The 14183-nt window shown below is 41.3% G+C and overlaps 1 protein-coding gene across 3 annotated transcripts in view; it reads left to right on the forward strand.

Moving 5' to 3' along the window:
• The window catches only part of negr1 (neuronal growth regulator 1), a 174683-nt gene that overhangs the window by 130232 nt on the left and 30268 nt on the right, over positions 1-14183 (forward strand). The window contains exon 7 of one of the 3 annotated variants that reach the window (XM_030434227.1): positions 5065-5106. The exons of the other annotated variants lie outside the window; for them this stretch is intronic. Within the exon in view, the coding sequence (XP_030290087.1) occupies positions 5065-5106 (42 nt within the window). The remainder of the gene's footprint in view (positions 1-5064; positions 5107-14183) is intronic. 3 annotated transcript variants of the gene reach the window in all.

Here is a 14183-nt window from a genome sequence, read left to right on the forward strand (position 1 = left end):
AGTCCAGTAGTTAAATATTTGTGGCCAGATGTTACAGTCAGCGTGCGTGTTATTGTGTACAATACAGTTATGTTCATATGGCATATGTCCACAAATTTATGTACCGTTAGTGCCGGCTTTGCAAATGCTTGTGGGAATGACTCCAGCAGGCTCAACAGTAGGTGCATTTCAGTTGGATTTGCTTATTAAAGTGACTACACTGACTACAGTTAAACATGAGCATCTGTGCAAACTAGCAACAGATGAATCCTTCCCTTAACTGACACAACAAAGTTATCCTGAAAAACATGATCTTTTTTATATGGAGTCTGGTGCAAAATAATAGTAGATGAAGAGCAATGGAAGTTTGAATTAAAGAAACGGGGAGGGCGAAAGACAGATGGGTGTTGTAAAAAGCTTAGATTTAACACACTGTCACAAAAATGTAGTGAAAATGCTTGATAATCTTCGAAAGACAGAAGACGACACGATCACAGAGAATCAGAAATACGTCTTCTCCGTTTATTGTTCGTTTAGTAAATGGTGAATGATTTTTTAAAAAGTCTACCATTTGAAAAGATAGACATGTTCAGCCTGGCCCAATTGGGTCCTCTCAAGGATATTAAAACCGTTACCACTGCTGTGGGGGTATCTCTGAATCCTCAAAAGTAGCTTCAAACCATCCGCATGAAAACAGATTCCAACAACTGCACAGAATTTTCACCAGAATTTTCGTAAATCCCAACAAAGATGATAGCCAGAAAAGGAATACTTCCTTGCTGAATTTATAGCACCATCCATCCATTAATGCTACCTGCTTATCCATCGGAGGGTGGCCTTCGGGGATTTTCAAAGATTACTGGCTATTTGTTTTGGATTGAACTGAATGCTTACCTCTGTGACTTGAATGTAATGGTGACACATGAGGCACAAACTGGGGCTACTGCTGAGCCATCAGCAAGTCATACTGTATGTCCCTGTACTCTGCTGTCAGACCAAAGAGATACTGTACACTAACATTTCAGCTTTTATCTGCAGAACAACAGAATACAGAAAAAGAAAAAAACATTTCTGACTGTCTTTCCTTGCACATACACATACTACAAACGTACTGTTTGTACTCCGCGCACACACTCACCCACACCTTATGATTTTAGCTGAGGTATAACAATCACCAAACTGGCAATCCCTATTTCAACTTCCCATTTCATGTGCTAGATGGAACTGAACTTCGATGAAAAGACTGAGGCTGTTCACTCCAATTTTCTGAGGAGTCCTCCAGCTTAATTGGTCAAGCTCTTATCCCCCAGCCCACCTCGGCTTAGCCCTGGAGGAGATTTTCTCCGCCTATACCTCTGCCTTCATTTCCTCCGTTCTCCTCTCCCCTCCTTTCCCCCCTCCCTGAGCAGTAATCGGAAGAGACTGATGGGGGAGAAAAAGAGTTACTTTCACTCTCTCTCACTCTCTCTCTCTCTCTCTCTCTCTCCGTCACCGCTCAGCCTCCCTCAGGCGAGAGAGACAATGCTGGCTAGTTTGTTAATGAACGTCGTGTTCGTTCGTCACGCTTATCAATCACCGCATGTGTAGGTGTCATTTCGACATGTCTCCTCATCTGCCATTGTTGTTGATGTCGTTGTTTGTTCCCACGCCATGTGATTGTACCTGAGTCATAAAGCAGAGATGCAGGAAAATGGGAGCTAAAGGTGAAACCTGAAATGTGGGTGTGTGGTAACAGCTTGTAGTGCAGGGAAATAACATTGAAGCCATGTGGGCACTGGACAGCAATGCGTTCGGTTTTAGCAAGTTGTTTTCATCTTAGTGTGAAATCTCTTATTTTTCTACACTGGTCATACAACCAGGTGGATCCTGGCAATATTCAGCTGTTTTCAGTTTTCAAATACTCGCATATCACTGTATGCTAAATAAATTGAACAGTTGAGGTTGTAGTGTCCTTTATTTCTTCCCAAAAGCACCCTTACAGTGTTGCGCAATTTACCTATCATTTGAATGCCTGCATTTCCATATTTAGGCAATCAGAAAATCCATTAACATTTTCCAGTCGCACTGCGATGAGGAAATGTTTGGTGCTGTGGCAGTGTTCATCCTGCAGCCCAGCGGGCAATGGACTGTCTTCCCACCCACACCCCACCCACCCTCACCGAGTCCTGTAGGAGGCCAGATGCACTGCTAGGAATGTTCATCCCTGGATGACTGAGCCCAGCGGATGCCCACAGGATGATACACTCTCTGGGCAGCATTAAAAATGACATATGATGAATAACTAATTAGCTGGCTCACGGATGAACTTTTTAACACTGACTATCCTGCGATCCTGGAGGGATCAGTGAGGAAAAACTTAATAATGCATTCAAATGGAGAGGTTAAGATAAATTGCACACATATGACAGTTTTACCTCTTCCTTTCAGTAAGATTCCCACCTCACTATAAGACAGAAATGTCCATGTTCTATCTGTGGATGCAGTGACAAGATTGTTTCTATGTAACTCACAACATGCAGAGCTTTTTTTATCTTTGGAAATTAGGGTTTTTGGCACAAATAGAAAACATTTTGACGACATTTTGCCTCTCGGCTGCATTTTTGATCTTTTGGTTTTATTAGCTCACTGCCTCATCTCTATTAAAATGTAACTCCAAATAGACCTCATGTTCAAGGTCCTTTACAATGCTTATTTTCAGGATCATACTTATTGTAGGTGTCTATTAGAATATTAACAAGCTTTGATATTTGAAAAACACATCTTTTTTCTTATACTGTTCATTTCTGTACTACCTTTATTAACTTGCAGTCTGAAGGGTCCATTTTAAAACTTACAGACCTGCCTCAGATTTTGCACAATATTAGATCTTTAAGAAAGGCTCCAACAGGTCTACATATCAGAGCTCTCTAAGTCAAGATTACTAGTATTGGGTGCAGCTGTAATATTAACTCCTCATTATGCTTGTGATGAGCTAAACTCTGAGCGTGGCCCCACATGAACACTGGCACCTACAAATCATGTCCTAGAAATCTCCTGCATTATCCCATCCACAGAGAACAAAGAGAATAGCAATCCATGAAATGAAATGGCTGTGAAAACTAATGTGTTTTATCTTGCAAGTGAGCAGGCTGTGCAAGAGGTTGACTGCCATATACAGTGCGTGAAATGACGTGCTGCTCTGCTGAATGAGGGGAAAGAGCCTGAGTCAGTGTGGAGCTATGGGGGAAAGATTGCATGTCAAAAGATATGTTCCACAGTAATGGACGAGTGTCTGAGAGCTCATGAAATGATTCACTGGTGAATTCAAGCTCAAGTATTAATCAGATAGCAGCCGCCCGCCTGTTTGAAGAAAGAACTAAAAAGAAACAGTCTTCACATATCGGCTCCCTCAGGAGCACTTAAAGTGAAAACATTTGTGGAAGAAGAGATGAATTCGACCATTTCCCAACCAATATACCGAGGGGAAAAGCATATCCCTCCATGTATGAATACTGATTCCAATGCAATTTCCCTATCAAAAAGAGTGATGAAATCAAATGAAAGGGTTTTATTGTTGTTGACATGACACTAGCATTTTAACAGCAACACAGTTATTGTACAGTTTGTAGACGCTTAAAGAAAGCGGTCTCAGAGATTTGTCAGAGCACCCTTTGGCCCCTCGATTTTGAGTTTGAGCATAAGTGAGCGTCCCCACTATAGTATGGCCTAGATTCAGCAGCTCACTGCAACAGCATAAACAGATTCTTTTTTGGTTTTCGTTGTGTGAGGTATAATCATGGCTGCCATGGTTTCCCTTGTGACAGATAAGCTCCTCCTCTGCCGTGAAGCTTGCGGAAGAAGGTGGTTTATACCTTTGTGAGGGCTATAAATATATATATATATTTTTTTTTTATTTAGCTGCAAGTGTAAGTTTGTGTGCCACAAACGCAACGGTGGAAACACCCTACGAGTCCAAACACTGCATCACTTTGAGAACAGCTCTGCTCTGTCACACACACCCCGGATTCTTCTCCCCGAGTGAGTCACTGCACAAAGCTGGTCACAGCTTATCTCGAATTAAGTGCTTGTTTACCAATAGAAGCCATGTTATTTATTTATTTATTTGTCGCCAACTTGAGATCAAATGGGTAGTAATGTTTACATTGCAGAGATATCTTTATACCAAAGTAGCATTTAATAATTCATGCTGCACAGCAGAGTGTGGGTTTAGCTGTAAGCTTTAGAAGTCAGAAATAGAGAATTGGCAAAATGATCATTGAGTCCCTGGTATCAATAACCTTATCAACACCCACTGTAAATGTGTTATGTTTTGGCTATGATATATGTGTTAGAAAAATCAGTGCATGTCTCATCAGTCTGTTCAGTCCCATCTATAACAAAATCTGCCGAAACATGTGACTAAAGGCATAAGATGCTGTTGATGTGACATTTTAAACATTGACTTTCAAAGTAAAAGAGGATGTGTTTGCCACCGTCCATCTGTGGGCTCACTCAGCTCGAGTAGTTTGACACGCTGGACTGAACATTTCTGGATGTCACATTATTCCATCTCCCAAATGTCACCAGTGGCTCAGCCTGAAATGAGTTCATAAGGTAATCAGATTGGGACTCTGAGTTCCCTCCTCAGAGGGATCAAAGGCAGACTAAAAGCTCCCTTTCTTTTTTTTTGCTCGTTCTTCGATCTGTTCACACAGCCATAAAGGAGGGCACGTTATGGAGAAACAGCCAGTTGTTTAGCAAACCAGAGTGTGATGACAGTTTGTCACCCAATCACAAAAGCCCCCTCTTTGGAGCAGCCCCAGCTCCCAGGTTCCTCTCATTTTTTTTTTTGTCTTAGCGGTAACCCTTGCAAATCCGAGGCACCTGGGGGGATGAAGCATGTTGTTTATGAAGCATGTGGAGGTTGCATCTTGCCACAGAGACACCGGCCTTTAATGCATGGAGAGGATTTGTCTCCATTCCCTGTCCTTTTTTTCCTTGCATGCATTTTTTCTTTTTTATTTTACGTCTCCATTCTGTTAATAATACATGAATGTCCTCTTTCCCTCCCCCTCCCTCTCCCCCCCCCCCTCTCCTCCCCTGTAGCAATTATTGAACCCACCACCACTAGTGCTGTCTCAAGCCCAGGTCAGTATATGTCACCATGCTGTACACCAAACCAGCAAAGAGGTCCGCTGCCTCATACTAACCTGAGCCGAAATCCTCTCCTCCATCTTGATTTATTTCAATTGGCTGGCTGGAATGCCTGCTGGGTGTACAGCTTCATTGTAAGTCCTTTATTTTTTTTGATTTGCATTCCTTCTTTTTTCTAATTCTTGGATTATTTTGGGTTGGCTTCTACAGCCTGGCTACATATAGTTCCTGCAGCCTGTGTCATTACGCCTGCCCTCTCTTCCTTTCATTACAACCCTGCCACCACCACCCCCATGTGGAGCAACAGTAGTGTCATCAAAGTGGCTCTTCCATAGGCCTCTGGGTCTGATGCTTTTCATAATGCTGATGGCTTCTTCCTCCTCTTCTTTCTGGCTTTTTCACCACAAACACCACCTCTCTCTTGCTCCTCAGTGCTACCTAAATGCAGCACACATCAAAGGCAGGAAGCTGTCGGTGGCAAAGGCCCGTGGTTTGTTGTTTGCAAGATGGAATCTCTGCTGTCTTTGTACTTTTATCACTTCCTCTCCGTCTCCCTCTCTTTTTTCTGTCTTAATCTTCCTCTATCCCTTTCTGCTTCCTCTCTCTGTTTTTCCCTCTTTTCTAGACCAATCAGTTGGCGCTCTGCCACCCTCTTTAACCTGATCTGCTGCTAGGGCTGTTGTTGGTGCTACACTGTCAATGTTGCCCTTGCCCCCCCCCCCCCCCCCCGACTGTATTCTCCCGCTTCCACATTCCAGCGCAGAATAATCCCCTCTGCCTGGTCGTCTTTTCTCCCTCTCTAATGGTTTTAAGCAAGTCACAGAATGTAATCTCTCATGCTGGTTACATTATTTTTGCTTAATACTGTTCCCGCGCACAGAAAAACATGCAGAAATGCACTCACGCTAAAAACCTTTCACTGGCACGGACACTTACAATAGGAGCTGAAATGAAAACACACTGAAATGTTCAAAGATGCTCAAACACACCTGCACTCATAGCGAACATGTAATCACACATAGGGATTCATATTGCATGCTGAATCTGCTCAGTGTTTTTGTGACTTTTCATCCAGCTCTGTGGATAGACCCCATCGTTTTCCTTTTCATGGAGACACACCCCTGGATTCGTATGTGCTCTACCTGTCTATCAGAGCCAGATATAATTATCCATGGAGATTCTGTCAGATAACAAGTTAAAATAAGCTCAGCGGCAACGAGCAGTCCTGGCATGGCCCTGAACTCTCATTTGATGTAACGCTTGCAGAACAAATCACAATTTCATGGTCCAAAGGAACACCAGTGGTTTCAATCGTGGAGATAAACTCACTCAGCGACCCACTGTTCTTGTTTTGTTCGAAGTTGTATTTGAAGTTAATTTTTTGATGGTGCCCTTGCTAAGTGGCTTGGCACAGGGAATTATTTTAGATCCCTGCAAATTTCTCTTTGTCCCAACCCATGTTTAGTTAAGTTCAGTAATTAATTTTAACAGGTTATTATCTGCTTGTATTTCCCCCGTGAATGAGTTTGGAAAGATGTGCTCCCAAAACAAGGAGTCTGGAAGGTACACGAATCAGGAGATATGATGTGGAAAAAATCTTTCAACCCCCTCAGCACTCTGCAGTGCGTGTTACAGCCCATTCATCAAGGGCAAATAACAAAAAAAAATTCAAATTAGCAGAGAAAACAACGTTAATAAGCAACATCAGTCATTGTGATTTTACATCTAACCTTGCTGCACCTGTGTACCTCTAATAAGAATCGCTTCAGATGGGCCAAAATGTTAATGTGTAGGTTAAAAAGATCTTGTGTGAATGCCAGTTATTAAATTGTTTGAACTCAGAATTTGTTAACTGTGGACATCGTTGGGTCTCAAGAATAGTTTCACAAGATCCAAACTTCCATCTTCATTACTGACCATAAAAGCTTGACATAGCAGGCATAAAGACACAGGAAGTAACATACTCAAATGCTGAAACCAGTGGCTGCTTGAAAGGTTAGAAAGGTGAACTTCATTTGAAAAAAAGTGTAAAACAGCAGCAGTAGAAAGTGCACGTATTTTGAATTTTATTTGCAAGTTATAATATTCTAATCTAATATTCAGATTATAAAGGATAAATCTTATTAGAAGAAGGGTTGTTCTCCATTAAGCTGTGCTAGTACTGAAAGTAGAACACAACAATCTATATCTATGAATACATACATACAATGAAAACATTAATTTTGTATGTGAAAGCCGCATTGCAAAAGGTTACAAAACTGCCACCGTCATAGCGACATAACAGGGTCAACCTTCACAAATCTTGCTCTTAGAACACCCAGTTTCAACTCGACTTCTCTGCAGTACTGACAGTGCAGTAAGAGGTTTATCTTGAGCTGTTGATAACCACTTGAAGCTCTATAGTTGTCACCCATAGAACCAGTAAGCCAGCTGTTATCATTCATGGGGAAGAAGAAGCAGAGATGGTGAACTCCAAATCGTAAAAAAAGACCCTGGACTGGTCAGACATAAGCAGACAGTTCCTGTGAGGAAACTGAGATCCTTCAGTGTGCAACAGGCTGCAGAAAGTCAGCAGTGGCCGGTGCACTGTTCTTGGCTGTGATGTGTTGGGGGAGGCGGCATCAAGGCTGGCAATGCCAATAGATTTGGTGAGGCAGGAACTGCACAGTCTGGAGGCAGTGGCAGAGAGGAGGATGATGAACAGGATGAATAATGTCCTGAATTGCCCCCCCCCCCCCCCCCCCCCCCCGCTCGAGGATGAACTGTGGCAGATGGACAGCACATTCCGCCACCAGCTCGTCCCACCAAAGAGCGAGACGGTGCGCTTCAGGCGTTCACTTGTGCCTACTGCCATCAGACGGTACAACAGCAACTGTGACCACAGCCTAAGCCAGCTGTGACCCCCCCCACCCCCACATCCAACTTATTCCCACTCAGCCAGACCTGTCACACTCACTGCTCTCATCTCTAACTGTTCCAACATCCAGACTGTTGAAATTTACTTTTTCTACCTTTGCTGAACAATGGTCCTTCCATTGCTCTACCTGTTAGTGTCATATTTGTATTATTGTTAGGGCTAGAGGTATTAAAGGAATAGTTTGACAGTTTAGGAAATGCGATAGATGAGGAGATCCAAACGACTCTCATTCTGTTATTTAAATATGAAACAACACATCATCCCATCTAAACAAGTGAATGGGTCGTATGCCATCGACTGCCACTCACTGTTCCAAAAACAACATGACTGCTGAACACCTTTGTCATTTGCCTAGAGTTTGGTTAGGTTAAGGCAAGAAAACAACCTGCTTAGGTTTAAAATACTGCAGTTGGCGCTAAAATAACTATGTTACATGAGCAAGTTAAAATAAATCACCACGGGACGTCTGGTTTCCCACTGGACACAAATGTCCGGTCACCTGGATGAAAGTTCTATGCTCGTTTACCCCAATCGTAAACCCTGACCTCCTCTCCGTGTGGACTTCTGCTACTTCACCTCACTTCCTCCTTTGTTGCCATGAAAATAACTTTGCCCGCCAGAGGTCACCACCTGATAACAAACAACACTATGGGTTGTGATAAAAAGCTTTTACAGTGGTACTTTATGGTTTTCCTGATGAGGACTGGTTGATAAGAAACTACAGCTAATTGGCTTAGTTTAGCAGGAAGTTTCAGAAAGACTCAATATAGTGGGAAAAAATTCATCTACCAGCATGTCAACATCTTTTAATCCTTTTTTTAAAACAGATTATGGTAATTGTAGGTGGATTTTATTACTTCAGGCAAATCCAGACGTCACTTCTTGTTAATGCTAAGCTAAGCTAGCCATGCTTTATGAGAATAGCATCAATCTTAACTGTGAGCAAGAATGGGAAGAAGCATACACCCAAAAATGCTGAGGTTTTAATATATTTATTTTTTACGGTGTTATATATTTTATTCATGTTTCTACACTTTTTATACTTTATAATGTAATATAATGTTCTAATTATATTTTTCTGCTTAGAAGTTTAAGCCGTTATCTGTTATGCATCATAAAGATGTTACAGATCAGCACTAAATCCCTCTCACAGGCAGCATGTGAGGAACCTGTTTTTGCATCATTACCATCGAACATTCAACTGGTATAGGACACTGAAATGTATAATTCACACATTTTGATTGATTCACAAAGTATACTCATCTGTGAAACTTGTTTTCTGCCTTTTAACCCATTCCTGAGAAGTAGTGGGCAGCCACCGTGCGTTACCAAGGGACCAACTCCAGTGCCAGGCCAATTCTGGCAAGAGAATTAACTGTGTACTGGGACATGTTTTTGATGATGGGAGAAACTGGAGCACCTGCAGTCGATTCAGGCCAAGCATGGGGATCACATGCAAACGTATAGTTATTACATACCTGAAATCTTTTTTTTTTTTTTTTACCTCTTACACTTGAGTTTCAACCCAAGTGGTCAGTAAAATCTTATCTTGTCCTTGAACTGGCAATTAACAAATTTTCTGCTTCAACGTACCATTATGAAGTAAATGTTGATTGCACAATGTAATGGATATAGAATAAAGAAACCATAGGCGTTTACATTGGTTGCCTATAAACCTTGGTTTTACCAGTAGGTCAGTACGTGGTCGCCCAGGAAGAGGAAGGTTAACTCAGGTGTTGTCCTGTGTTGTTTTCCTTTCTAAATCTGAAGTAAACAGAAAACGATCCAGTTATCGTTTCAACAGGCGGGCCAATAATAATACCGCTCATCTTATCTCATAAGTGTTATGCCGATATGTTTATGCATGTCGGGGACACACAGACAGAAATAGAAACCATCTGTCATTGCCACTTTTTTTTAATCTACAGCACCAAGTTCACAAATCCTTTGTTTAAAATAATAATATATAGCATTTTGTGGACAATGAAGGTCTTAAGCTCATTTCCTCTTCAGCAAATGGATTTGTATGTATTTACCTAAACATAAAGCTCTGCTATATGCCAAAGCAGCTGGCTTGGTGCCACCCTGTCATCCAAATGAAATGTAGATCTGTGATAATAGCATATGCTCCCACAGGCTTTAACTTCTGTTTATTCGCGCAAATCACTTGACAGTAGAAAAACAATGTTCTTAACACTGTTCTGAGCCCCATTTGTTGTCTTTTTCAAGGCACCATGTTCAGTTCTCCTGATTCAAGGAGGCTTAAATGCATTATACATAATGTGGTGACTCCCCGATTCCCATGTGTCATGTTAACTCCCAAATAAACAAAAATTCAGGCAGGCTGAGTGTGGCTCCGTGAAGATGATCACTCATCTATCAATCCCGCTCTTAGTCGTCGTTTTTCATAGAGCATCGTTTTTTATTTTTTTAATCTTACCCCCCCATATCTGGTATAATCAGAGCTAATTACAGAGGAGGTAGCAGTGATGCTGTCATCTTGGAATCCTGGTATGTGAGGCATGTTTTTGACTCAGCATGAAGGGCCAGGAGATAGGGAAAAGAGATTAATGAGTCCATGAAGGTTTATGTCTCTTGTTAATATCACTGAGTAGGTCATAAGAAGATCCATGATGGAGCAACCTTTAAGAATTGTTAACTTTTACTCGAGAAGGATACCCTGCATGCATTTTTTAGTAAAGAAAATAGCCTAATCAGTTTCTGTATAAAGATGTTTTGGAATTGAAAGTCTCCACTGCTTAATGAAGACGTTTTTCTGATTGATTTAGAGCCACGTTGGGTCGTATATCTTCCTTTATGCAAGATCCAGAGAACAACATCAAAGAGATAATCTACCTTATTAAGTATTCTTCCGGTGTCCTCCAAAATTCAAAAGTCACTCACTCAGCTCCCCGAGGCCCAGGGAGCTGTGTTAATCAAATTATTTTAGTGGGCATGTAAAGCTTCTTTAATCAAAGGATAGCTGGCTAATTTATGTCTGAAATTGGGGTAATGTCTTCTTTGGAAGATGACTTTAAACAAGGTTAGAGTCTGCTTTTCCTCTTTCAATTCTTCACTTCATCTGATGTTGGTACAAGTTGGACCCCGAGGCACATTTTGTTGATATTACACAGAGCAAGGCCTTCTCAATAAATAAACAACTTTGCATTTTTTTCTCTTAAGTTCTCAATTAATATTCTCGCTTGGCCGTCACTTTGTAAATATTAGACTATTACTAGAAGAAGCTCACAAGCACATTTAGTCTGTCTTTGAAACCATGTAATGCGTTACTTAAATCTGCAGCTCACGGTTTTTCAAAACACAGTTGCAACACATTCTAACTTTAGCCCTAATACATAATGCATCCTTAGTTGCATCCATTAAAATTTAATAACGTTTGGACTTTGTATCGTAGTTTTATTTTTTCATGTTTGGCCTCAGCGGGAATTAGCACTGATAAAAGAGTAACAGTTTGAAGTAACATTCTGAATCAAAAGTTTTCAGATGTTCAACCAGTTTAACTGAGGCACTCCATTGTGGATGAGGAACAGCCTCTCTGCTCAGCCTGAATATCGGTTGCTATCAGCTGTTGGCTTGTAATGAAGGCAAAGTGACTTTGAGATTCACTGTATTTCTTTTTTGTTTGAAACGGCGTCTTTACTTTGTCTGTCAATATGGTGTCACATCAAACAGAAGTGCTATTTCTAGTTGTATTTCAACATGAAAGCCACAACATCAGAGCCTGTGAAACTGGGAAACTGCCACCCATATTCACTAATTCACTGCAAATTATTTTACATGTTGATCCCAGAGCTCACTGTTCTAGAAAACAGAAAAGCATATATATATATATGTGTACAGCAGCTGTGTCCTCACCGCATAATGAAGTGTTTTCTTGGTGAACTTCACTATGACATTGTATTGTTCTCCATAAACACATTATTCAACACTATATCTCAGGAGCATAAGAGGAGATTGTGACCGTATTTTACATTTTGTACTGAACTAATCTTGTCTCGCCACCATGAAGCTGCGTTGATTGTTAAGATCCTCTGTGCTGCTGGGTAGAGCATGTGAGGAATCCACCTTTTAGAGCTTTTTTGTGTCCAAAGATGTGAACACATACAAGGAATTTGGACTTCTCATTGGCATTTTGTGCGATTTGGCGCCTACCCACAGTTTCTGAGTGCGTCGTAAATACAAATCCCAGGTCTGCAACAATTTGTGAGATGTAATGTAGGTGCTAACTACAAACAGAACTCATTACATCGTAACAATGTAATGTCTTGTGAACTTGTATCTTGAAGTAAACATGTATGTAACACTATGATCCTATCCTCTCACTGAAGCTACACAGTGCAGAAACAAGTGATGGGGGGCTGAGTGGCTGAGACAGTGACACCATTCATCCTATAACAAGACATCGTACCATCAAAGTGATTCTGAAGCTGCTTTTTTAAGGTCAGAATGTTACATAATGTTGCTTTCAGCTTGGGGTGATCGCGACGTGTGATAAAGCTCTCTATCTGTCCTTTGTGCTCCTCTGTAAAAAATAGTCTCTCAGTAAAGACAGCATGTTTCCTCACTGGAAATTATTAATTGGAATATTAAGATAACTTAATTTTTCATTTCCCACTTCCAGCACTTATGTTCTTTGATTAAATTCCTTTTAAGTCTTCACTACATAGGATTTATTAAATTATTAAATGAGTCTGGACAGACATGGATGTAAACTACAACGTGGCTGGTGCGTGGCATACAACTGCACAGCAGTAATTCTATTTTTTACTGAAAATACTAATGATTAACAGGCAGAGTTTTTCTGCTTCAGGGCCCTACAGCAGTGCATACTAAGTTGTTGCATTGAAACATATGCTCCAACATATGCTACAGGTCCATGTGGACTACTGGAATACTGATTATTATTGATACCCTAAATACTGTCTCATCCTGAATTAATTAGTGTGTCCGGGAAAGAGTAAAATATTTACAAAAGTCACGGAAGGAAAACCTGACAGAATATCAAAAGTATCTTTTGCTTTGAGACACAGTGATGTGTTTTTTTGCTGCCACAGCATGTCCTTAATTTCCATCAGGATTATTTCTGACATTGTGCAAGAGAACGCTGATACTTAGAGATTGATATTGGATTTCTTGGATGTCATTGAGTGAGCTGAATAGACCTGGCTGTCCTCTGTTTCACCCCAGGGACAATCAATAGCACAAATCAGTATACATCAACAATTACATAAGACAATCTGTTCCTCAGTCTTTTTCAAACCATTCTTGGTTCACATCCCATTCCTTGTCTTTCAGGCATTTCCAGCTCAGTAGATATCAGTCTGTCAGACTAGGAAAGTCAAACAAAAGCAGGTTACCTGAAGGGTTTTTTCTTCCATCTTTTGCCTCTAATTTCACACACAGCTCAGACTCCACCACCTTTTTCCTCCTGCAGCCCTCAGTAATCTATAAATCAACCACGGCCGTAAACTTAAAACATTCTGTTTTAAGGCGTGTGTTTTTGCTGTAGCTCCCCCGTTATGGATAAAGTCTTCATCTTGGGGTGAAACATCCAGGATGACGGAGCACGGCAAACTGTTAGAAGCCTCTAACAGCTAAAAAAAGACCTCAGTGTTAACAATGACAACTTCTTCTGTTCCTTCACACTCCTGTCGTCAGAAGCACGAGCCAGAAGTGCTGATGGTAAGTTGCGTCATGGGGCAATTACAATAAAGTCACAATTTGTCACTACCGTGTACAGATTTTGTGAGTCACCCCCAGCTAATGGCAGTATAAATACACTGCACTTATGAAATATTCAAGAGGACAGAACATCTCCCACTGATAAGGTTACGACTGCTACTGTATATCCTCGAGGACTGGGCTCCTCGAGGAACCTCGACAGTCAACAGCCCTGCCTCCCTTTACCCAGCATGCCTGGTGTCAGACACACTGAGCTACCCACAGATAATCCTTTATGGTAGTGCATTTTCCACCAGCCTTATCAGTTATATGGTGGCAAGATCAAGAGCCGTGCAAGCCCGCTCTACACCCTCCTCTCGCCAACACATCGCCACCGCAACTCCTGTCCAGTTCAGTTTGTTTTGAGGTGATATGCTGACCTTCATTTTTACCAAGCTCAGACTTCCCCAAT

This window comes from Sparus aurata, chromosome 11 (assembly GCF_900880675.1).
Source record: "Sparus aurata chromosome 11, fSpaAur1.1, whole genome shotgun sequence".
NCBI classification, from domain to species: domain Eukaryota; kingdom Metazoa; phylum Chordata; class Actinopteri; order Spariformes; family Sparidae; genus Sparus; species Sparus aurata.